The sequence below is a fragment of the Pyrus communis genome, chromosome 4 (genome assembly GCF_041283825.1).
Source record: "Pyrus communis isolate YQ-2024b chromosome 4, ASM4128382v1, whole genome shotgun sequence".
In the NCBI taxonomy this organism is placed as follows: Eukaryota; Viridiplantae; Streptophyta; class Magnoliopsida; order Rosales; family Rosaceae; genus Pyrus; species Pyrus communis.
In genome coordinates this window covers 2,690,044-2,714,552 of record NC_142568.1, presented here as the reverse complement: position 1 = coordinate 2,714,552, position 24,509 = coordinate 2,690,044, and the positions used below count along the sequence as shown (strand labels likewise).

Genomic DNA, 24,509 nt, shown 5'->3' with positions numbered 1-24,509 from the left:
ACCAACGTAAAAATTTTCAACTGTTGTAAAATCGATAGTGTGTGCAGTGAAATAAATAAATAAGACATAAAATTTACGAGATTCCTCTATAGTCAGTGTGATTGGAGTACATCCTCAGGACTGTAATGATGCTTTCATTTATAATCTGAAATAATAAGATTATAAAGATAACTTTCTCTCTATTCTCTCCTCTCTCCTTCCTTTCTTCTCTCTCTTCCTCTTCATTCCTTCCTCTCTTTGCCGTGTAATTCTCTCTCTTCTGTGTTCCGTAAGTCTTACATTTACAGGAAAACAAGAGCACCAAAAGTATGCAGCCGATAGCTCATAGTGGAAGAACATGTTCTTAGGGGCCAGCCTAAATTTCCACTTCCTTTGTTTAGTGGACAGCTAGCTCTTAGTGGCCAGCCATCTTTACAACATCAACGGTGATTTCTCACTTTCATTAGCAAGATGTCTTGTTGCAATGGGTTTCAAGCACATTGAAAATGTCATGTTGCACTTTCCTTTTTAATGGACGAGGCGAACAAAGTGGATCCCACTTTTATTACCAAGATGTTATTCTTGTCGGATTCTCTTTATGAGAATTTTAGGAATCCGTGAATCGTATTCGTTTATTGTACATCGTACGATCAAAAATTATTTTAAATATTTTTATTTTAAATTAAACATAAACAGTACTTGACAAAAACTGAACGTACGATATACGATGAACGGATATGATTTACGGATTTTTAGAATTCTTACCAAAAGGATGTGGAGATGACCCTGTTGGCTAGTTTTTATGTTTTTACAATTTTCAAAACTTTCACAGCCGTTGGATTTGTATCTTTAATCCTAGCTCTCCATAGTGGTGGGGTCCATTGAAAAAGGTCGCGTAAAAGAATCAAGAACAAAACAGATAAACCCTAAAACTAAGCCGCCAAGATAAACTACCACGCACTCTCTGCTTTCTCTCGTAGCTCTCCAATGGCGACCGAAACAACAGAGCAATCCCCGCCAGCCGACCAAGTCCAGTCGCTTTCCATATCCGAGCCTCAGGTCGATGACCAACCCTCCAGTTCATCAAATCCAACCCCTTCGTAAGCTTCGATCAGTGTATTTTTTTTCCTTTCCGTTTCTAAATTCGCTTGTTGATCTGAATTGTTTTCGAAATTGTGTGTTTGTGTGGCTGTGATTTTTCTGAAGATTGAGCTTGGAGGAGAAGTACCAGATCGTGAGGAGCGTGGGGGAGGAGTGTATTCAGGAGGATGAGCTTCTGAATCTGCTGGCTCACAAGACTGAACCCATCTGCTACGACGGGTTCGAACCCTCGGGTCGAATGCACATTGCTCAGGTTTTACATCGGTTTTTCTAGGAATCATTAGATGTGTAATTATGAAACGTAATTGATATGAATTGTGTATTTGTGAATTTGAAAAGGTTCTAAATTTGAACTTTGTAGTGTGTTCTTCGTGTAAGTTTATTGGGGTTATAGAAGAATTTCTTTGTGCTTCGAAAGAAAGATTGTAGTAATAACTTTAACGGCGGATATTTGTTTGAGCATTGATTGTTTTATGAGGTTTGAATGGGTTGTTGTGTAGGGAGTTATGAAGACTATTAATGTTAACAAGCTGACATCTGCTGGCTGCCGAGTGAAGATGTGGATTGGAGATTGGTTTGCGCAGTTGAACAATAAGATGGGGGGTGATTTGAAAAAGATAGAGACAGTTGGCAACTACATGATTGAGATATGGAGGGCTGCGGGGATGAATTTGGACACTGGAAAAGTTGAGTTTTTGTGGTCGTCAAAGGAGATTAATGCGAGAGCACACGAGTACTGGCCTCGTGTGATGGATATAGCTCGGAAAAATAAACTTCCGAGAATAATTAGGTAGCTACCGTATTGTGATGCTTATTGTACCTAACTCTGTGGACCTTGTACTTATATGCTTTTATTCTTCTATATTTCCAGGTGTAGTCAGATTATGGGTCGGACTGAGCAAGATGAGTTAACTGCAGCCCAAATTCTCTACCCTTGTATGCAGTGTGCAGATATATTCTTTCTTCAGGTAGCTGGCTATTTTACTTTTGAATTTTTGTTAGTAGGTTTTGTTTCCCATGTAGCATTGTGTTGAAACCGAATATGACATGGATTATTAAAGGAATGGTGCTAACTTTTGTGTATGGAGTATATGATAGGTCCACTTGGGACATTACATTTGTTTTGTGCTACTTCAGTTATTGAACCTATTGTATAGAATTACATGGATATGAAAAGCGTAATAGTGAAGACTAGAAATAGTACGAGGCTCATAAAGGTCCATTTTACTGGAGCCCCATAAAGGGAAGTCCTGAGACTCACTATTTACCTAGATCTTGTTTAGACGATGCGTCTTCTGATCAGGATGCATGTAAAAGAAAAACCGCTAGATTTTGGTTATATGGAAAAGAACAGGGAGAATATATCCATGTTGAAATAAGAGTGAGTTGTAAAATATTTTTCCTTTTGACAGGCGGACATCTGCCAGTTGGGAATGGATCAACGTAAAGTCAATATGCTTGCAAGAGAGTATTGCGATGACATCAAAAAGAAGAACAAGCCTATTATCTTGTCACACCGTAACATTCTAAATCCTATTCCACTTGTTGCAATTCTGATGTTTTATCCTTTAACATGGGAGTGGTGACATGGTTTTTGTTTGTTTTTCTAAATGATGATTTGCAGACATGTTATCCGGTTTGCAGCAAGGGCAGGAGAAAATGTCTAAAAGTGATGTGACGTCCTCCATATTCATGGAAGATGAAGAGGTGGGTTGCTACTAGGCTACTAGAGGTGAAGTAAATTTTCAATTTCTGTGAGGGTCAAGGTTAAATTATCTGTATAAGCTGCATGTGGATTGGAAGACAAATGTATTCAAGTTGTAAGCTAGGGCTTTTATCTTCCATCGTATTCCACTATATATATGTTTAAAATTTTGACATATATCACTCTCATAGGCTGAAGTGAATTTGAAGATAAAGAAAGCTTACTGTCCTCCAAATGTTGTCGATGAGAATCCCTGTATGGAATATGTGAAGTATCTCATTCTACCTTGGTTCAATGAGTTTTCTGTTGAGCGGACTGAAAACAATGGTGGAAATAAGTAAGTGATAGACTTTAGATCAAATCTGTATTGGTTTAATATGTTAATTAAAGGCTTTTGCTAATTCAGCTTTATATCCTACCGAGAATGCCATTTAAAAAAAATTGATCTTGTTGTCTTGGCTAATTGTAATTTTTGGTCCCCTTCCTTTTCCATCCAATACAGAACCTTCAAAACCTTTGAAGAATTGGCTGCTGATTATGAAAGCGGCGAGCTACATCCAGCAGACCTTAAATCAGCTTTATCAAAAGCATTGAACAAGATACTGGAGGTAGGTTCACTTCTTATACGTATGTTTCTTTGATTTTTACCTCTCCCGAATTGACGGCCTGATGCCAATTTGACTAACCATGAGAGTGGTGACGATTTCATCCCATAATGTTGCATTACACAGTTAGGATCGGGGAAAGAAATCTATATTTGATGGGCCTAACTGATCTTGCTCTCTAGTTTAAATAAAAAAAATGTACCATCCTTCATAGGTTCAAGAATGTCTGCTTTTACATTAAATAGTTGACCATCCTAGAGCTGATCGGGATCTCTCTTTCTGCTTTAATCTCAAACTGCAAGTGTTTTTCTTTTGTAAATTATGCCTATCTGGTAAAAAAACGAAAATTAAAAAAGAAGGGAGAAAGATAAATGCCTGGCTACTCTTTGCCGCTGCTGGGTTAAACTTTCTTATTGTTGGTATGCAGCCTGTACGAGCACACTTCAAGAATGACAAAGCTGCCAAACAACTATTGCAAACTGTTAAGGTATTTTTCTTTTTCTTTTGATACAAAACGCTTTTCGTAATTGCATATTCAGAGTTATTAATTCGAAGTAGCTCTAAGGTAAGAGAACTGAACCGAGTCTTTCTGTCGTTTTGTAGAAATATAGAGTCACCAGGTGATGACATTATTGGAGCTTGGACTTGTCATCGTTACCTTTCTGCTCTATCCTGAATGCTGGATGAAAAGACCTGTATTTCTCAATTTGATCTCTGATATATTTTACAAGACCTTTATGGGATTCTTTATATGCATGAAATTGTTCGGTTTCCATACATTGCTATTCGTTCATATTACTGTTTCATGCGTTTTCTCGAAACTCTTAAGGAAGGGTTTTTCTTTAGCCCTTCTGTTTTTTGTATCACGTAGAACAATTCAAGAAGTAAACAAACAATTTTGCAGTGCAACTTACGCCTAAACCTAATTTGCATCCTTATGGGTTATGCTTCGGTTTAGCCAAAGAAGAAAACTTTACGACTTATTTTAGTATATGGTAGTAAATTTCTGTAGTAAATCGGTAAATACCGTAGATATTCATTGATATAGGGTAGGATGAAATTTGCATTTCACCCCTTTTCATATTGATGCTTGATTTTACGGATATTTTGTCGGACATATCAATAATTTTGTGGATATGTTAAACTGAGAATATATTGGTGAAAATGGTGATCCAGTTATCGCAAATCCCTCAAAACAACCAAAAGTAAAGACAGCCTCCGGCTGTTTAAATTTAATTTTAACAAAGTATATGGTCCGGCAGCTGCACAAAGGTATAGGCATTGATTTCTGTCATTACTATTGGCAAAACTTGTATTTACCTAAGTCAACAGAGGACGTATTCGTCACTTAATACTACGGTTTAGTGGTATTTCTCTTTACTTGTAAGTGAAAGGTTTTAGGTTAGGTTTTTACCAAAATGGAATTTGAACCGCGTTATTATAAACTCATTGTAAAGTTTAGTCTATTCCCTACCCTCTTAATGTAGATGAATATTGTTCCAAAAAAAAAAAAAAAATTAACAGATGACATATTCCCTTGATTCGTTCTGCCCTTGATCAGCACAATGTTTGTCTTTGATCGACCTTACTTAGTGAGATAATATTTACTTAGTGAGATAAGACTTTTGTTGTTCGTACCTACACAATAATACGAGTTTATACATGTTTTTGTTTTCTCGTATCAGCCATTGACCATGTCTTGACATATTCTTTTGTGTTACTATTAGGATGCTCGAGCATATGAATAGTTTTGTTATTAGTTAATTTTGTATGATTCGTTAGCGCAATGGAAATATTGCTCCTTTGTGTACAATAGATGTTCCCTCGTGGACATAAAACAACTTCATATTATCAAGATTCAAATGAATAAAAGTTAAGAGAGGATACATGACATGGCTCAAAATTTGCACAAAAAATGGACTAAAATTTGTTATTCATTCGGGCCCCTCTTTTTCCCCTTAAGCTCTTTCCCAGATGTTAACGGACCATAGAGACCGAGATGCAAGGAACCTTGTTGTAGTCGATCGTGAAAGTAGTTCTTGTACAAGTCCCAGAATTCATCTCTGCCAAATAAATTGAATGTGAGGCATGCGGAGTGCATAAAGTTGAAAGATTTTCGATTCAAAACACAGCACAAAGACGAGAATAAACGAAAAAGCATATATCAAGCTTCTTCACTGTGATTTTTGAACTATCACTGCGCACTCTGGCCAGCGAAATTGGAGAAAAGGGAGAGGGTTAAGATTCTTCAAAGACAACCATTAGTTCGGTATCAAATTATGGATTTGAGCATAATATATGTTTGCAAAAGAATCTCCCGAGAAATAATGCATAAACCTTAAGGAAGGTTTGAAACTCCACCCTGTCATTTGAGATCCGAAGGTAGGGCTTTGATTTGTTCATTATTTAGGAACGGGGAAATCAATAAAAAAGGAACAGAAAAATCCTAGAGAAAGCAAATGCAATGTAGAGAGATGACTCATAGCCTAACCTGACTTGGGGAAGCGTAATCAGGGAATAGCCCTTAACATCTGGGTGCATGTCAAGTACAATCACCGACAGTCGTGAAAGCCCCAATGCCTCAATGTCAATTAGCTTCTTTATCCTGAAATTGATGAGTCGAAGTAAGAACCAAATTATTCAATTTACACAACTGAACTTGAAAACAGGAAAGATAAAGGAATGACGCTATATACGCTGCTAGAATCCAACAAACTTGCAAATTGCTAAAAACACAGTACAGAAATCCAGTGCTAAGGATGAGTCTCAGTCGTTCCCTTAGGAACAACACCAATCTTAGATTTCTCTTCGCAATGTTTACCCCATCCAGCAAATACAAGATGCAGGATGGCAACAAAATCCTGAACTTCTCTTTCGCTTGACTTCAGCTACCAACTTACCCGGCAGAATACAAAATTACAAATTGGTTTCTGGGGATCTAAGGGATCAAATTATGATAGTATTGATCTTATTATACAAATATCAAGTCTAATTATAATTGGAAAATCAGTTATAATGCATATAGATCAAGGGAGAAACAAGAATGTTGAGTTGAAAACAAATATGAGAATAAGTTAACAGGAACAAAAGAATAATATTCATTATATTCATTATTCATTCACATACAAACTAAATATAATGATGCGACTTATAACTGAAACCTTAAAGAATAATTACTCCTAGCTCTTAGTTTTCAAGCTCTATCATATCCCCATTGGCGGCTTGGTACTTTCTTTACATAGCAAATAATATCAAAGCTGTAGTTTCTAGTTAAAATGAGCTTTATTGGGTGAAATTGTTTTTATATAGAAAAATATATTTTGCATAGCCCACAATACACAATGAACACCAAATAAATAAAGAACCAGTCATGTTACTTCAAAGTAAAGAACACATTAACATCGCACCGTGTTCATTTGAGATGATACTGTGATTAAATGTACCATTAAGTAAAAGCTGCACATTTTGGGCTGTGATAAGCAATGAAAGATTACTGCATGTACAGGAAATTATGATAAATACCTGTTTGGTGTACCACTAGCGATATTGACGCGGTTTTTTAACAAGGATACCTGCATAAAGCATAAAGGGGTTGAAAGAGAACGTACACATACACATGCAAAAACACAGCTGATAGGTTAAGCAGAGAGATGAAATAGGACTAGTTACAGTACTAAAATAACAGTAAGAAATGTTATAAAAAATAAAATGGTAATGCAACATTTATTTACAAGTTTATGCCCAAAAAGATTCACAATGAACCTGGTGATAGTTTGGAGTGACCATGAAGTGGATATAACTGGTTTCAATCCTAGTCATGATACGTTTGTTTCAAAAATTTGTAGACCATCCAACACAAGCATTTAAAATTGAAAGGAAAGGCAATAGATTTCCCTGGCTCCATGCCTATTAACAATTCATGGTAGTGTATAAACTATTGCACGTGGGTAAGCTCAACATGCTGAACTATAACCAGACAGATGCTAATAATCCTAGCAAATAGTAGAGCATGGTGCAACTTAGCAGAGTAATACGTGGTAATAAATGCGCCATTAACTAGAGAATTTTAAAATTCTGAGTAACTACCTGTTCTTCAACCTTCATATGCTTAGAGAACAGCTTTGCTGCACGACATTCATTAGTCAACAACCGGAAGCCCCTATAGGAACAGAATAAATTTTCAGCGATATGCACATAACAAAAGGGGTTAAAGTCTCTGGTGCTACTGAGACATTTTACATGAAAATCAACATAAGGGGTTTGGCAAAATCAAATTTGCAAATGGTTCAAGTTATGGTACTATAAGGAAGGAAAATATTGTTATTCACCTAAGAAGTTCTATCGCTCTCAACGCAGATGTACTAATAATAAGAACTGCTGGACTCCCCGGATCAATTTTCCCATCCACAAGATCCTTTCCACAAAGTTCTTGTTTCCATGATGGACCAAAAGCTTCCTTCACATGTTTCAACAAGCTGCTGACATCTTGATCCAAGCTTTCAGACAGATCCAGAATACACTTATCTGCAAAATTAAACGAAAACAATTCAAGCACGTTCCTCAGGCAGAGGCATTTTCACAATTGCCGCATATAAAAAATAATGCTGAATATAAATTGAACGTCAATACTGAACTAGTTTGACTGAATTTCGAAAGCTATCTTCAGCCAATGGCACTGATACGTTGAATTTGGATACCTCCCCTTACGCACAAAACTATATCCTCTCATCTGCTTGCAATTTTTAGCCGGAAAATTTCCCAGAAAATATGTGACAGTATTTACGAATTTTTCATCTAAAAAATATATTTAATTAGAAATAGAAATTAATATGCAATTTTCTCAAATTCCTCAACATTTTCTCACCAACCAAACAGACCGCATAATCAATAATATGCAAGAAAAAACATGAACAGACAAATTAACAAAATAAAAGGTACCATTGAAGGACTCCAACTCGAGAGAAGAAAGCTGAACGCCATTGGCGGACTGAAACTTGTCCAGGAAGAAGCTGAGCTGCGCGGACGCCGATGCCGGTTGTACCTCGGCACCGTCGCTTAAACCGCTGTCATTTTGGCTGCTTTGATTGCTCGCTTTCTCGTCAATTGGGTTTCCATTGCCGCCGCCATTGCTTAGCCGTTGCTTCTTCTCCTTCTTCTTCTTGTCCTTGGTGTGGGAGTGGGCCTTCGTCTTCTTCGTCTTAGGGCCGAGCGGCCTGCCCTTGTTCTTAGGGTTTCTGTGAGACAGCTTCGATGGCTTCTTTGCTTTCCCGCTCCCCATTTTTGCAGCTGCTTGTTGACACTTTCTGCTAAACCCTAAAAAGTTAAAGACTTTAACTTTCTTACCAGCTAGCTAGGAATTCGTTTGTTTTTAGCCACCATACCCTCGCTTTATTTCGAAAATTCAAATTTTGCCCCATTCACTTTTACCCAATGAAAAGAGTGAATTGAAAATTTGGTCCCCGTTTTGTGGTTGTTTCTCTTTGGTCCTCAAACAAGGACCACAGTGACGTTAGCTTCAAAATTCATTCGGCAAGAACAGTGATAAGTGGAATTTAATCAAATTAATTTTGGTTGAAATTAGGGTGGACTTGGGTATATATATTAACTATTGAAAATCATAGAGGAAATGGTAGAAATGGTCATTTAATTTTAACCTAATTAGAGTAATGGTTATTTAACTAAAAATTCATGATCAATGGTCCTTAACTCATCAAAACGTGCAGCTATGGTCATTTTCATTAACTTAGTTAAAACTTCTGTCAAAATAAGTCACGTGCCATCCACATTGAATTAAGGAGCAAATATGGAAAACCAAATAAGAAAAATTGTAACCCTCTAACTCCAAACCAATTGGAGAAACAGCCCCCCACCATTAATGCAATTGAGTAATGGTCTCTCAGTTTACCCTAATTGTAGCTAATGGTTTTTTATGACATGACTCATTTTAATGAAATTATGACAAACTGATGAAAAATATTATAATTTTCGTCTTGATGAGTTGAGAGACCAATAATTATGAATTTTTAATTAAGAGACTTTTTCTTTAATTAAGTTAAAATTGAAGGACCATTAATACAATATTCCCAAATCATGGATAACAATTGAAAACCCCAAAACCACCGATGCACTGTTGAAACAACCGCCACCCTTGCCTTTCTTCCCTCTCTTCCTCCTCCTCTGTATCTTTTCGATTCCCAAAACCCCAAAACCTCTCCTTTCTCTCCTCCGCGCCGGCGCCGTCTCTGCTCAGCCCAAATCCATCGTTCCTCGTTACAAGCTTCGCTCACTCTCCCCCACCTGTCCACGTGGACGCGCCCCCGCATCGGGGCAAAAGCCATCCTTCCAGGTTCTCTGACTCCGGTGTTTTATACGGCGTACCAAACGAGACCCTAAGTTTTTGCCAAACGTGCTCTCTCACATCTTCCCACGTTTCTCCACTTGTCCTCACTTCAGACCCCCACTCACTCTTGGCGGTTTTTTTTTGCTGCCAAAGCCCCCAAAACCGAAAGGTATTTCATTGGCCCGTTTGAGTTTACTGAGAATTTAAGGTACAGCTCTATTTTTTTTTTTTCTGTCTGATTTTCTCGGGAAACAAACAGGGCGGTTGCTCTTCCTCCTAATTGGGGAAAAACCGGTGGCGGAGTTGGCTCTTAATTTCAAAGAATGGTTTTTTGCTCTCACTGTAGAAAGCCAGTTTCTGGAATTAGCGATGGTGGTAGAATGTGAGTATCCCAATTTTTGTTTGTATAATTTTATTTTATATTTTTAGTATTTTTTTTTTACATAAAGAATTTCTATTGGGGTGTTATGAATTGGATTGTGATGTTGCTTTGCAATTGTTTGTAGTTCGTGTCCCGGATGTGGAAAGGTTTTGGAGTACGAACAATACAGTGAGGAAACCACATTCGTTAAAAATGCAGCTGGCCAGGTATTTCCCAATTTCCTTTTTTCTTAGAAAAAAAAAATATATATATATATATTTTATACTTGGTAACAAATGCATACTAAGGCTCGTTTCGGAGTGATTGTGGGACGGCCAGAATCGCTTCTGCGATGTGCTTCTCCGTAAAATCAGTTTATGAGGAAGCACATGGAATGTATTTCTACATAAAATCACTAAGATGTGATGTTTTGAGTGATTTTATGGAGAAGTATTGATTTATATTCTGTTTAATGCTTTTCTACTTATGCGTTTGCAGAGCCAGGTGGCTGGAAGATTTGTACGGACCATTCAAAGTGATATCTCAGCTTCTCGCGAAAGGATCTTCGAGAACGGTATGGCTCGTTGAGCTTTTGTTTTTCAAGGTTTGGGTTTTTTATTGCTTCTTTTTTTTAAGCTTTCATGACCCCGTGTAATATTGGCATATGCTTCCTCAGAAATATAATTACTTCTATTAATGGAAGAGTTCCATTTTCAAGCACTTTGTTTTTAAAAAGAATTTATTTTATTTCTTTGGTTTGGGTTCTAAGAAGTGCTAACCTCTGGGGAGTGGGATGGCAGGAGTAGAATTTTCTCTTGAGGTTTTATTTTAAGTTAGTGCACTTACAAATTAATGAACACGATAAGAAAATCTGATCGGGGACTTGCAGTAGACATGGAACTGGAAAATCGAAATGTTGCAGTGATCATGTGTCAGCATTTCTGGTCAATCAACTAGAAGAAAGCCTTTAGGTTGCACTATCAATTGGAGTGTGCTTTATTCAGTCATTTACAGACTCAACACCCCAATACACGTATAGAAGGGGCATAACCACTTGCATTTGTGTACAGACATGTAATATACTTAGTACTTGAGTCTCCTTGAGTCCATTGAATGAGTTTTGGGTGAAATCACCTGCCATTAATCAAGGCAGGTCATATGCCAGCAGCCAGAGTAAAGACTAGAGCCAGAGTCTGTGTTACCGCTTTGTGTTTTTCTTTAAACTCAGCACATTCTGTTGGTACAATTTATTCATGTCTTGATGTTAGCAGTTACTCAACTTGCACAAACTAGGATGATTAACTACTACTTTCTTTTTGAAAATTTAATAAACTTTATCATGCTCAAGAGTTAATGAAGATAATGTGATTTGTCTTATCTATAGTCTCATTGATTGTTTATGGATTTGCAGCCGAATATGAATTAAGATGTATGAGAAATGCTTTGGATATGGGAGACAATGAAGAAATTGTTGACATAGCTAAGCGCTTTTATAGAGTACGCCTTCATGTATTTGAGCTTCATTGTTTCTAGTTACAGAAATTGTGGAAATCTAAAAGACTAAACCTGTGATCTTCTTCTCCTTTTGAAGATTGCAGTAGAGAAAAATTTCACCAGGGGGCGTAAATCAGAGCAAGTACTGGCTTCATGTCTTTACATTGCATGCCGGTAAGAAAACTTGTTTGCTGTTTTATTTATTTGTTTTATTCTATAAAGAAACAGTGAAGAAAGAGACAGAAAATAGATGAGGGGTGGCAAGCAGATCACCCCAAGCAGCCAGAAAAAAAAAAAAAAAAAAAAACAGTTAAGCTGTTTAATTAATTATTTCCAGCCATGTTTATCTTCTTATTCATATTCAATTTTACCCCATCATGATATGAGCTAATATTGAACTTGAATCTTGTCTCACAGGGAAAAGAGGAGGCCGTATCTACTTATTGATTTTTCGAACTACTTGAAGATAAATGTGTGAGAGAGCCTTTCCTTTTTTTCTTCACTTCTGACTTTCTTCTCCCTTGCTTTCAGTAATGACATTCTGATTTTGGATTTAACCTTCAACATTTGCCCTTGGGTTTAATATTGCTTTCCTATAATGTGATTCGCAGTTACGTGCTAGGTGCTGTGTTTTTGCAACTTTGCAAAACTCTTAGGCTCAATGAGCACCCAATTGTCCAAAAACCTGTTGATCCTTCTTGGTTTATTCATAAATTTACAGAGAGTAAGTGTGAGAACTCTGCAATAACAAATAGTTTTCTTACTCTAGGATTTGGATTTAAATGCAATTTGTTCACAAAGTAATTGCATCACTCCTTTCCAACAAAAGGTCATTACTTTTAAGCAGTGTTGAAACTTTTTTGGCTGAGTGGTTATATGGAAGAATATGTATTCAATTAATACTACATAAGTATCAAATCCAACAAAGTGTCTTCTCCTTTGCTTTTCTGGTTTGATGGGACTAAAATGCAATGGGACATGGGGACGCGGACATCAATTCATAGTTATTACTGCTTTAGTTGTACATCCTCCATATTTAACATCTCTGTTTTGTGCTTTGTTAACCTTTTGAGCAATTTATTAGGCCTAAACACTTAGTTTGCAGCTAGAACTAGCTAGTCAGGGCTTTTAGATAATTTGGATTTCTATTTACAATTTTACTTTTTCCAAGCATCTTCAATTTGTTAATGTCTTATGTCACACTATTTTTTATTTATGTCTTTTGTTTTGGGTATAAGTCCTCTGTACCTTGTTCCTTCTGGTACCCGTATTTAGGTTTGCTGGTATACCCAATAATTATCTGATACATATTAAACAGGGATACATAACAGTTACAAATACGCCTTGTAGGTTTACCAGGAGGAACGAATAAAAGGGTCATGCAAACTGCACTGCGGATTATCACTAGCATGAAACGGGATTGGATGCAGGTTTGCTAACCCTTTTCAGCATAATATTGATGCATTTTGGGTGTCTGATTTAGTGTTAATCTTCAAGGAGGTTGAATGTCATTGTCGTATGAAAGATCTTCAATTCTTTTACAGACAGGCAGAAAACCCAGTGGGCTATGTGGTGCTGCGCTATATATATCTGGACATTCACATGGTCTCAATTATTCCAAGTCTGATATTGTAAGTCACACTCAGTTGCTACTCTACAGTGGTAAGAATATTTCGAATGAGTTGGTTTTTTCGTTGTGGATAATCTATTATATGGGCACACCAGTTAGATTTTTTATTTTATTCCAGATTTCTAATACAAAAAAATTTCAGCAATGAAAGATTACACATTGTTTTGTTTATATTGTGTCAAGTTATGAATGTCTTGTTTCTCAATCAGATTCAGTTCAGTCCTGTGCTCTAAATATGAAAACTCTTTTGTCCCATCAAATTTTTTCTTAAAAATGATTATGTAACAATTCAACATTTGATGTTCATTCAGCCCTTACATTTTATATGATGTATCTTGTATATTTTATCAGACTAGGATTGTGCATGTTTGTGATGCAACATTGACCAAGCGGCTAGTTGAGTTTGAGAATACTGAATCTGGAAGCTTGACGGTATGTTACTTGCAGTAGGACATTTATTGTAATTTCTAACATCTCCATTTCAGCCATATAGCTTACATATATGAGGACAACAATAGGTTAATTTGCAGTTTTAAATTTCCATCATTTCCATTTAAATTTCCTCCATCATTCTTTACTTGCCTGTACATTGCCCATCACTCCATCTCCACATTTCTCTTGACTTAGAAACAATTGAATGGTAACATGAATTTGACATGCCAAAACATTTCTATGTTATTGTAGTCACATGCGTGTACAATTCCTGGCTTTTGTATAAATTTTTAAATAAGTGCATGTGGTTCAGTATCTTAGTGGAGATGGTGTTGGGCATATAATGGCCTTTTCCCAACCAACCTAGGTTAGGGCCTAGCGTGCCCCTATTATATTAAAAGCCTTACAGCCCTGCGTGATGGAGACTACTGCATAGGGATCGATCCGGAACACGGTTTCTGCCCATGCGTCCTGGGTTCAAAACTTCCCCCTCCCCTAAATTATTGTAACAGTTCCGACTCCTGCCCCCTCTCCTTAATGATAATAATAGTTTTTTAAAAGTAAAATTAATGGACATTTTTTAGATTAGGGTTCAGTGATTATATTATTTTGGTTGTCCTTTGGGCTTTAGTTGCAATTGCTTTTAGCATTTATCTATTTCTCTGTATTTGACATTTAAATAAGCTGCAAAAAAATTTAGACCTAAAAGATATTCAGTATCTGATTTTTTTTTTTTTTTTTTTTCCCCATGCATTTGTTTGGGATATGTAAGTACTGAACTCTTATACTCCCCACCTTGAAGCTAGTTTATTTATTTTTTTATTTTTTTATTTTTTTCCAGATTGAGGAGTTCCTTGAAAAGGCCAGGGAGCTGGAAGAATTCAGCAAAGAACCAATTTTGGCATTAAAAGTGGGTAATGCAGATGATGTCCTTTGTGAGCATAAGGGTAGTGGAAAACCATTTGCATATGGACTTTGTAGAATTTGTTACGATGATGTGAGTCCAATTCACTTTTTTGTTTCCATAGGACGTACAACGTATGTTAAAGCTTTAATGGGTTGGTGTAGTTTATGCAAATTTCAGGTGGACTTGAGGGAGGGTCTAATCCTCCAGCTTTCCAGCGTGCCGAAGTAAAGAGATCGGAGGAGGCATCTGCTGAGCAAATTGCTACAGATTCTGGTGCTGAACCTTGCCAAAGCCCGGACAACAGTAAACAGTTACCAAATGTAACCATTACATTTAGTTATTTTTCTGCTATGTAGTTAGTAATTGGTGGTAAAATAACAATAGTGGTGTTTCATATTGCTGTTATTTACACATAAAATGTAAAACTCTTCGGGCATGATTTAAGAGTTGATAATGTCCTAATTTCTTTTTGAGGGTCCAGTGTTATTTGATTTGGAATGGTCTTGATTTTTCCTTGTTTGGGTTATACTTTATTGAGATGCATGTGGGATGGAACTGAAGGTTTGAGTGTCTATTATGCCTTTTTGCTTTGGAAAAGCATTATGAGGACCCACTACATTATGTTTGTTATAAGTGCTAATAGATGGAGAGGTATAGTAGGTTTTCTGGAGGGCTCAGACCTTCTCTCTAAGGCTAGTTTTCCATATCGAAATAGATCTCCGGAACTTTTGATTCTCCTCAATTCTTTATAATAACTCTTCCACCTTGTACACCTTAATTACTATCCTTGTCAGTCATATAACAAAGTTGCTCTGATGTTTATTTTTCCTCATTTCATCTTGATAGTTTGAGAAAGAACTGAACAAATCAAAAGCAGAAAGTAGAGACGAAAGAACGCAGTTTACAGAGCCCGAAAGTACCACTGTTGATGCGGATGCTGAAGATTGTGATAAGCCTGACAACCTCTCAGATATCGAGGATGCAGAGGTTTGTAATTATTAACCTAGACAGGTTTTATTTTTTATTTCTGTTCTCTGTAAAAGTACTTTTGCTTGTAACATAACTTTTCAGTTCCATTTACCAAATACTTGATTGGGGCTGCTCCAGAGATATGAAAGTTGATTATTAATGATTCTATAATCTAAAACTAAGAGCAACACTGTATGAGCTGAAAATTTCTGTTTGTTGACTCCGTTTCATTAACACTTATTCCTATGTTAGATTGTAATAACTGTATCGGTTATGTACATGTGATCCTGTATAATGGTTTAACATGGTTGGTTTGCCTTTTTGTTATAGTTTATTTTGTTTGCACTTTCAAAATACAACTGATTAGCGGTTGTAATGGTTAAATGAACAAATAGCCTTTTCTCAATGTCTTTTATTTGGGTTTATTCCCATTGTTTTAAATTTGCATGTCCCACCTTGAGTTTAACATCAGAGAGTGTGCTTACACATGTAATTGAGATATCATAAATGATTGGTTACAAATGCATCTACCGTGATGATGACCTTCTGATGATAGTAATTCATAATTCTGTACTTGTATTTTTTTTTTTTTTTTTTTTTGCCTGAACTATTTATTTGTTTTTATGCACGTGATTCATTTTTTTGCATCGATTTTGGTTCATTGTGCTTGTACTTTTAGATTATTACTTACTATTTGAGATATCACACAGGTTGATAGCTACCTTCTAAATGAGGAGGGGAAACGTTATAAACAGATGATTTGGGAAGAAATGAACCGGGAGTACATTGAGGTACCTTTATTGACGGTGTTTAGTTACCATTTCGTGATTCTTTGACAGATTGTCGTTATGCATCCCAAATATAATGACAAAAGATGTATATCTAATATATCTCTACAGAATTGAAAAGGCTGATCTCTGGTCCTGGAATTGACATTATTTTATACTGGATTATTTAGGGTACTTTACTTGATTACTTACTAGAGTAAAGGGGCGATAGCTCTCAAACCTTGACATTTTAAAGTGGAAAACGAGCATCCATAATAATGGGGTCCCCGTTTCTGAGAACATGGAAGTATATTCATGTTTAAGTAGTGAATAAACAATAACCACTTCGATATGAAGAGAGTTTCTATTTGAACCCATTGTTTATCAATGTCCCTTTACAATTAAAAAATAAAATCACAAACCCGGTTCCAGCAGAGCCTTCAGAACTCTCCATTGCTATCAGACTCTGTCAGTGTCTCCCCAAAACCCGCAAAGTTCAGATCCGGCAAGAGGCCATTGACCCCATTCTGGCTGAGAGGTCCTCGACCATAGTGGAGCTGGGTTTGTGATTTTAGTTTTTAAAATTTTATAGGTGATAATGGGGAAAAAGGAACTGCTGGGTTGGAAAAGTCAAATGCTTGGTTAAAATAGAAGCCATAATATTATTGGTATATGAGAGATCAGCATTTCTTTTTGTACGAAATGAAGAAATTTGTAACTCAACTTTGGCTAGTGAGTTCTTTGTTGGTCTAATTGTGAGGGAGAAAGTGATAACCATTACCAAGTATGTATTTTCAAAGGAAACAGCAGAGAGGTTCGTTAAGAAGACCAAACCAAAACAGAAGAAGATATATGGCTTAGAGTGCTAGAAACTATAAAACATCGAGCACAAACAATTACCCTAGAGCCATCAGAGAACAGCCTTTCCAGTCTAGGCTCATTACTGGGAGAAGTCGGGGTTGGCAAGGTATATAGCCATCCCAAATCATTCTAAAGCCTAGCCATGTCACGCATGGCATGATATATCTGCATCTATGTTGGTTTTATGCTGTCATCTTTCATACTTGTCATATGTTTCACTAACCCAGTAAACTTTTGCAGGAGCAAGCAGAAAAGGAGAGACAAAACAAGGCTGCTGGTATGGATCCTGACATTCCAGAAGATGCAAAGAACCTTGGGCAGGCTACAGCAGCAGCTATGGCAAAGAAAAGAAAGGTTTTTTCTCCCATCTTTTTGATAAATGGAACCTATTCTGCTATATCATTTCTCTTTAATATGATAAACAGATTTTATTTTAAGGAAAACTAATGAAAAGGGCTTGAAAACTTTGAGTTTTAACGATAAGGACAAAATAAAGGGAATAGTACCAGGATTAACTTCTTAGTGTAAAAATGTGGTTTTTTGTTAAAGTGAATAGTACCGTGGGCTTTTCATTAAAACTCCCTTTATTTTATTCATAGGCACAATTGTTTCGTCTTCATAAGTTTTCACACGATTTGCAACCTCCTTATTTCTGAAATTTTTATTTTCAGGAAAGGCAACTAGCTCGAGAAGCCGAAGCAAGGAGTTCTACTCCAGCTAAAAATGCTGCCGAAGCTACCCACCAGATGTTGACTAAGAAGGTATTTATAGCTTCCTATATGGAAAGAAAAAAAAAAAGGGAAAAAAAGATGTTATAACGGAGAGGCTCTAGTAGTTAGCTTAATTAAGTAGATCATTCCTGGCCACTATCTCTTTTTACGGTAAGGATTTAGGACACTCAAAAGTGGGAGTGTTTAGGCATGACCTTTGGATGTCTTAATCTTAGACCTTACGATCTTGAATCGGTATTTATTTTAGCTCCTTGATTAAATTTCTTGCCTGAGCTTTTCACGAATATTCATCTTTATTAGTAGATCAATTTGAAGTTTGGAGCAATTTCCCATTAGGGTGTAGTGATAATTTATTATTTATTTACAAATTAGTGCAAATCCCAAACATCCCAAGTCGAATCATTAACCGGACTAAGTAGTGAGAGAAGAGTTATCGTCTGGTAGGTTAGGGCCCCTCAGCAGTTCCATACAAGTTGTCCATTTTCTGGTATTTATGACTTTTGAGTTCACATGCGATAAGGCTTAGATAGAAGTTGCATAAAGAAGATGACATTAGGTCTGCAGGCTTGGGGTGAGTTTGTCACTTTGTTGTAGGGTAGGGCCTACTGTAAGTCTGAAAGGTGTACATTCCTGAAATTTTCTTGATTGACCAAATGCTGAAGTAAACTGGTGATTGATAATATGCTGTATGTGTGGAGCACTTTGTTCATTAATCTTTTACATAGATTTGTAGACCATATTGTCTAGTTCTTTCAGATTTTGACGGATTTCAACATGGTTTCCTTGCAGAGACTCAGCTCAAAAATCAATTTTGAAGCCATCGAGCATATATTCCAAACAGATGTACATGCCTCTCTTATTGTGTTCTAGTTTTTAAATGCTGAATCTCTATTCTCTTTTATTGCTTGCATGCGGCATGCCTATGGCGAGTTTCATACCTGTTTTTTCGCTAATTTTATTTTTGGAATCTACTTTGAATCTTCTGTATAATTGTCGTGCAATATTTATTAGCTGGCTGCCAGTATGTCTCTGTTTTGTTGATAGCTTAGGCGTTGTATGTACTTTCATGGTTTGGCGTTGAATGCGTCTTCAATTCAGCTGCTGATGATGTATATATGGTTTTGCTTGTTCTAACAGGAAGCTCCAGATGGCTCCAAGAAGAAAAAACTTGAATCTCATCTTGACACAGACAAAGCGGGCGACAATGTCGATGAGTTGGGTCCAGAAAATGAATATGAAGACGAGGAGGGAATCGAAGGAGCATTTGGCTACAATCTTGATGATGAAAATGTTGATGAACAACCATACGACGATGAAGATTATGGTTATGATGGCTACTGATGGCGCTTTCTGTCAGCGTCTTATTGAAGCCCTTAGGTAGCTAGATTCAAGTGTTTCCATATATCAAAATCGATATGGTTTTCTCGGTCACACTCCGGACACATTTCTGCAGCCTTCCCCTAAGATTTGTTTTCTTACTCAAAGTTGGATACTGGACACTTAGTTTATTTTTTGTAATGTAAGACTGAAAATACATTTTCTTTTTACAAAAATTAGGGTTGTATACGAAGTGTAGGCTGTTTTTCGTTTTTTTTTTTTTTTTTTTTTTTTTTTTTTTTTTTTTAACTGAGGCTATCCATTTTCTTAACGGGTTGACACGATTCGATATGTTAAGTTAACGGGTGAGTATCAGATTTTCAAGTATCGACTTGGTGGGTTCTCAGCATAGACGTAAGGGATTACGTACATAGCACGTAAATTTAATTTATGTCGAAGCAGACCTTGAATCTGAGGTTAAAAAAAATAGCAGTCCACAAGAGAGAATTTTATTTTTTTCTTTTTAAACTCTTGTTTTGTTTTCTATTAATTTTATGATTATTTATTTCTCACATTGGGAAGACATACAAGCGATGTATATGATTATTTATTTCTCACACTGCGAGGAAGATACAAGCTATATATAGAGGGAGGAATTAAACTCAGGAGTCCAGATGTAAGGAGGAATGCTATTAACTAGCTATGCTACAAAGCTTCTGGGCTAATGGCTCATTTGGATCTAATTTTAAAATAACTGAAACTCCTTTTAGAACAAAAAATGTTTTTGGGTACCAAAAACACTTGAAGTGTTTTTTCAAGATTTACTTGCATTTTTACAAAAAAATAGTTTCAAATACATTTTTACCGAAAACACTTTCAATAATTTAAAAAAACATTTTCAAACCAACCCTAAGTCGCTTTTATTGTCATAGGAAAATCAATTTATTTATTAGCTAGTCATACATAGGCCAAGTTTGATTTCCTTGTCAAAGAATCTACACACACACACACACACACACACACACCTTGGAACTTCTTCCTATTAATCCATATAGATATAATAGTCCCAACTTTGCTCCAAACAGCAGAAAGGAAGTAATCAAATGAGTGATGGGGATGAAGTGGTTCTTATGGGATTCTGGATAAGTCCTTATGTCACGAGAGTGAAAATTGCTTTGGCGGAGAAGGGAGTTCATTACCTCTATTTGGAAGAAGAACATCTTCTCCAAAAAAAACAAGAGCCTTTTGCTTCTCAAAGTCAACCCAGTGTATCAGAAAGTTCCTGTCCTCATTCATAACGATAAGCCCGTATGTGAATCCCTCATCATTCTTCAATACATTGCTGACGTTTGGAGTGATCACAAACCTCCTCTACTTTCAGAGGATCCTTATCGACGATCTAAAGCAAGATTTTGGGTCGACTTTTTCGACAACAAGGTAACTCATCCTCGAGTGAAAATTGTACCTATTTCTTCACTCTTTAATTCCAAGAATATCCTTTAACAGTTGAATAGTTAAGCACTGATGTTGTCTCATCAGTTCCAGCTGGTGGGAGGGTTTTATCACAAAAGGCCTCGGGCATTGGTAGAGTAAGACCATTCATTATATATTTGTGCAGATGGCAGACTGTGGGAGAAGGATGTGGGCTAGCAAGGGAGCAGACCAGGAAGCAGCAAAGAACGAGTTTGTAGAAGTCTTAAAGCTGTTAGAAGGCGAGCTTGGGGAGAAGCCTTACTTCGAAGGCGATCGTTTCCGCCTCCTGGATGTCGCTCTGGTACGATTTGCCTGCAGGTTTTACACATATGAGATGTTTTGCAATTTTAGCGTGGAGAAAGAGTGCCCAAAGATAATGCAATCGGTGAAAAGGTGCAGCCTGAGGGAGAGTGTTTCCAAGACCCTTCCTGACAAATATAAAGTCTATGACTTTGTCTTGGAAGTCAAGAAAATGCTTGGAATAAATTAGGAGCTAAGGACTCGTTTGGTAGAAATGACTGGATTGGAATGGATAATCCTTTAAATTCCATTATTTTGAAGGTTACGCAGAATGATTTTTCGTTTTGTGGGGATTAGAAGAGGATTAGAAATGAAGAAAACTTCTTCCTTTTAATCCTCCCATTTTGGTGACAATTGAAATGGATAACTTTTCTTCTTGAGTAATCCTTCGTCTATCTCTATGTTGGTCACAATTTATTCATTTCTTTTTTCAACATACTTTTAAAATAGCATCACATCCATTTCAATTCAATCATGTATACCAAACGAGGCCGAAAGCTTGACAGTTTAACAGTTGCATGGAGTGGACATGAATCAAGTAATGCCCTTGTTTATAAAATAAAAGAGAGTGAGTGAAGAGGGAGAGGGAGAGAGTACACAATTGGTTTGGGATAACGCTTTTAAAAATAACTATTCATGTTAATTAGCTGTAAAATAGAGAATGGTTGAGCGTTTTATGAACTCTAGTTGTAAAAGTGATGTGTGTAGAATATAACTGTTGTTGTTGTGCTATGATCTACTTATGAAAGTGATGTGTGTAGAAGGATAAACATCGTTATTTAAAAAATTAATGGGGGCAATAAAAGCATTAAAAATATTTATTAAAGACTCAGCTCCATTTTTTATGAAATCAAATTTTCACAACATTACGTAAGTGTTTTTAAAATTATTAAAAAAGTTTTTAGAATAAATATTTTTGGGTTCTAAAAGAACTTCTTGCAGGAAGCACTTCAAGTGCTTTACCAGGATTCACGTGCATTTTAACTAGGGAGTTTTAACGAAAAGCCCACGGTATTGTTCACTTTAACGAAAAACCACATTTTTACACAAAAAAGTCAATCCTGGTACTATTCACTTTACCCCTTATTTTGTCCTTATCGTTAAAACTCAAAGTTTTTAAACCATTTTCATTAGTTTTTCTTTTTAACTAAGCATTGATTTTACATACATTTTCACTAAAAGTACTTTCAATCATTTTAAAAGTACTTCCAAACGAACCCTACCGCAACCTACAACCTACAGCCGATTACTTTTAAAATAAGTAGGATATTTACTGGGTTAATTACACTAACACCCCCTGAGATTTATCGAGTTTTCACAAAACCCCTTCACATTTAAGACATTATACTAACACCCCTTCATGTTTTATTTCGCTTTCACATAACCCCTTCAGTCAAAATTCTTCTAATAAATTGATAAGTTTACTCTTATAACTAATTACTTAATTAACGATAAAGAAATCCTTACAATTATATATAGAAAATGAAAATATTAAAAAATAATTTAAACATTAAAAATTGTCACTAAAATTATGTAATGCCTGATAACGGGGTGAAGATCAAACAGATTATTATTGTTGTAGTTCTTCATCACAAAGTGGTGGCTGTGACCCAATTATCTTGCACACAATACTTAATTCTCTTTGAACTCTAAATTTTTGTGCAGTTTAGTTTCTAAACGTTTTACATCTACGTTTAGTTCTATCTTATGTTATAACCACTGCACACTTTGCGTCATATGAAATCATCAACTTAAACACTTAAACAACGTTCCAAAAGAATCCAACAAAAATTTCAAACAGATTCATAGAGAGAGAGAGAGAGAGATGAGGTGTAAATGGAAGATAGAGCCAAATTCAGAAATGTTAGGGTGCTAGATTTGAAAATTGGAAAAATGGGTATGAATGCAGTTGACCACAGCAAATCAAAATCCACAACGCAAAAGTGATGGTCTGAAATGAATCGATCTTGCAACGGCTAAGCGATGCAGAGTGGCTGATCACAAATCTAATTTGACCCACGACGCAAGACCGGCTTTATTCGCTGGATTGTTGACGTCTTCTTGTCTTGTTATATCAGTTTTATCGGTGAGGGGTGGTTGCCCTTCATTTTTTAGAGTCTGAATTTGTTGTTGAAGTTGAAGTGGTAGTTTGTGTGGTGGCTTTGGGAAAACACACAAAGGAGGTTTCGATGGTGGGTAGGGTTGCAGAATTGCAATGAAGTCAAATGCAGGAGATTTCATGGGAGTTTTTGGAGTGATGGTTTTTCTATTTTTAATGTTTTATTTATTTTTAATATTTTCTTTCTATATAATTATAAAGACTTTTTTTTATTGTTTACGTAATTAATTATAAGGGTAAAGTTGTCAATTTGTTAGTAGAATTTTGAGTGAATGGGATATGTGAAAGTGAATTAAAATCTAAAGGTGTTAGTGTAATATTTCAAATGTGAGGGGGGTTTTGTGAAAACTCAAAAAAAACCTTAAGGGATGTTAGTGTAATTAATCTGATATTTACTATACAATTTTCTCTCTTAACCTTAAAGTGAAATATTTTCAAGGTGAGAAAAAAAATATACTAAATGAGACGTAAGTATTACGTTTGTAAAAATTGGGGTTTGAACTCCCTTTTTATATACAAACTAAATCTTGTTTTAATATAACGGATATATTTACATTAAGAAGTTAAGTTAAGCTACAAAATGGGCTAATGTATTAATTTGGTATTTTCATTCATGAAATTCGACATAAGCCCCTCTACTAAAAAGAGTACTACTAGACTGTAATTTCTACTAATTAATAAAACACTCATTGTCAACCAAAACTGTGACATCCCACATCGCCCAGGGGAGTGATCCTTAAATGTATATTCTCATGCCTACCTAGCATGAGGCATTTTGGGAGCTCACTGGCTTCGGATTCCGTGAGAACTCCGAAGTTAAGCGAGAGGGGGACTTGAGCAATCCCATGATGGGTGACCCATTGGGAAGTTGCTCGTGAGTTCCCAAAAACAAAACCGTGAGGGCGTGGTCGGGGCTCAAAGCGGACAATATCGTGCTATGGTGGTGGAGCGGGCCCGGGAAGTGATCCGTCCCGGGCTGGAATGTGACAAAAACCTTATGAAATTACCAATTTAACCTTCTAATTAAAACATGACATAAATAAGAAATATGGGGCAGAAATGTAATTTCACACAACCAAATTTTGCTTATTTTTTCTTTCAAAACCTCACATACATGTAATCCTAACATATCTCTAATAAAAAAATAAAAATAAAAATAAAACTTCCCACTCCCACATTCTCTATCACTCTCTTCCTCTCTCCTATTTCAAAAAAAAAAAACATATATATATATCAAACACTTTGTGTGTACCTATATGCTAGTATTAAGTATAAAAGGTCAATTTGTAGGTTGAATAAAGTTTCACTTAATTCATATAGATTCAATTTTCACAAGTTTAGACACGTAGCATACACATGGAAGCATAATGAGGGCATTTGTTCAAGTTTCAACCCTACCCTCTTACCCATATGCTGGC

The 24,509-nt window shown here is 36.2% G+C and overlaps 3 protein-coding genes and 1 pseudogene across 4 annotated transcripts; 3 read left to right on the top strand and 1 right to left on the bottom strand.

The window, feature by feature from the left end:
- Positions 1 to 879: 879 nt before the first annotated feature.
- On the top strand, positions 880 to 4,169 carry LOC137721881 (Tyrosyl-tRNA synthetase, class Ib, bacterial/mitochondrial). The gene is made up of 10 exons (XM_068460908.2): positions 880 to 1,079; positions 1,186 to 1,333; positions 1,581 to 1,870; positions 1,952 to 2,048; positions 2,493 to 2,598; positions 2,705 to 2,787; positions 2,977 to 3,122; positions 3,288 to 3,393; positions 3,818 to 3,877; positions 3,994 to 4,169. Exons 1-10 carry the CDS (start codon positions 967 to 969, stop codon positions 4,012 to 4,014), a joined length of 1,170 nt encoding a protein of 389 aa, XP_068317009.2. The 5' UTR covers positions 880 to 966; the 3' UTR covers positions 4,015 to 4,169.
- A 1,048-nt stretch (positions 4,170 to 5,217) lies between these two features.
- LOC137721882 (U3 containing 90S pre-ribosomal complex subunit) lies at positions 5,218 to 8,730 on the bottom strand. The gene is made up of 6 exons (XM_068460909.2): positions 8,329 to 8,730; positions 7,719 to 7,914; positions 7,477 to 7,549; positions 6,913 to 6,962; positions 5,882 to 5,995; positions 5,218 to 5,453 (listed from the first exon to the last, which is right to left on the bottom strand). Exons 1-6 carry the CDS (start codon positions 8,666 to 8,668, stop codon positions 5,321 to 5,323), a joined length of 906 nt encoding a protein of 301 aa, XP_068317010.2. The 5' UTR covers positions 8,669 to 8,730; the 3' UTR covers positions 5,218 to 5,320.
- Positions 8,731 to 9,475: 745 nt separating this feature from the next.
- On the top strand, positions 9,476 to 19,452 carry LOC137723660 (transcription factor IIIB 60 kDa subunit). The gene is made up of 19 exons (XM_068462859.2): positions 9,476 to 9,899; positions 9,990 to 10,112; positions 10,237 to 10,318; positions 10,590 to 10,665; positions 11,503 to 11,588; positions 11,683 to 11,759; positions 12,003 to 12,059; positions 12,197 to 12,309; positions 12,936 to 13,015; positions 13,130 to 13,216; positions 13,567 to 13,647; positions 14,489 to 14,644; positions 14,716 to 14,874; positions 15,401 to 15,541; positions 16,234 to 16,314; positions 17,392 to 17,505; positions 17,823 to 17,912; positions 18,672 to 18,725; positions 19,020 to 19,452. Exons 2-19 carry the CDS (start codon positions 10,054 to 10,056, stop codon positions 19,221 to 19,223), a joined length of 1,797 nt encoding a protein of 598 aa, XP_068318960.1. The 5' UTR covers positions 9,476 to 9,899; positions 9,990 to 10,053; the 3' UTR covers positions 19,224 to 19,452.
- A 794-nt stretch (positions 19,453 to 20,246) lies between these two features.
- On the top strand, positions 20,247 to 21,247 carry LOC137721876 (putative glutathione S-transferase parC; annotated as a pseudogene). Its single transcript, XR_015961201.1, has 2 exons — positions 20,247 to 20,636; positions 20,818 to 21,247. The product of XR_015961201.1 is annotated as a putative glutathione S-transferase parC (transcript).
- Positions 21,248 to 24,509: the final 3,262 nt, after the last annotated feature.

Coding starts and splice junctions, on each gene's coding strand:
- LOC137721881 (XM_068460908.2), top strand. CDS start 967: ATGGCGACCGAAACAACAGAGCAATCCCCGCCAGCCGACCAAGTCCAG. Junction 1,334..1,580: donor GTCGAATGCACATTGCTCAG/GTTTTACATCGG, acceptor GTTGTTGTGTAG/GGAGTTATGAAGACTATTAA. Junction 3,123..3,287: donor GAAAACAATGGTGGAAATAA/GTAAGTGATAGA, acceptor CATCCAATACAG/AACCTTCAAAACCTTTGAAG.
- LOC137721882 (XM_068460909.2), bottom strand. CDS start 8,668: ATGGGGAGCGGGAAAGCAAAGAAGCCATCGAAGCTGTCTCACAGAAAC. Junction 5,996..6,912: donor GCTAGTGGTACACCAAACAG/GTATTTATCATA, acceptor CATCAATTTCAG/GATAAAGAAGCTAATTGACA. Junction 5,454..5,881: donor ATTACGCTTCCCCAAGTCAG/GTTAGGCTATGA, acceptor TTTATTTGGCAG/AGATGAATTCTGGGACTTGT.
- LOC137723660 (XM_068462859.2), top strand. CDS start 10,054: ATGGTTTTTTGCTCTCACTGTAGAAAGCCAGTTTCTGGAATTAGCGAT. Junction 13,217..13,566: donor ATTATTCCAAGTCTGATATT/GTAAGTCACACT, acceptor ATATTTTATCAG/ACTAGGATTGTGCATGTTTG. Junction 16,315..17,391: donor TGAACCGGGAGTACATTGAG/GTACCTTTATTG, acceptor AAACTTTTGCAG/GAGCAAGCAGAAAAGGAGAG.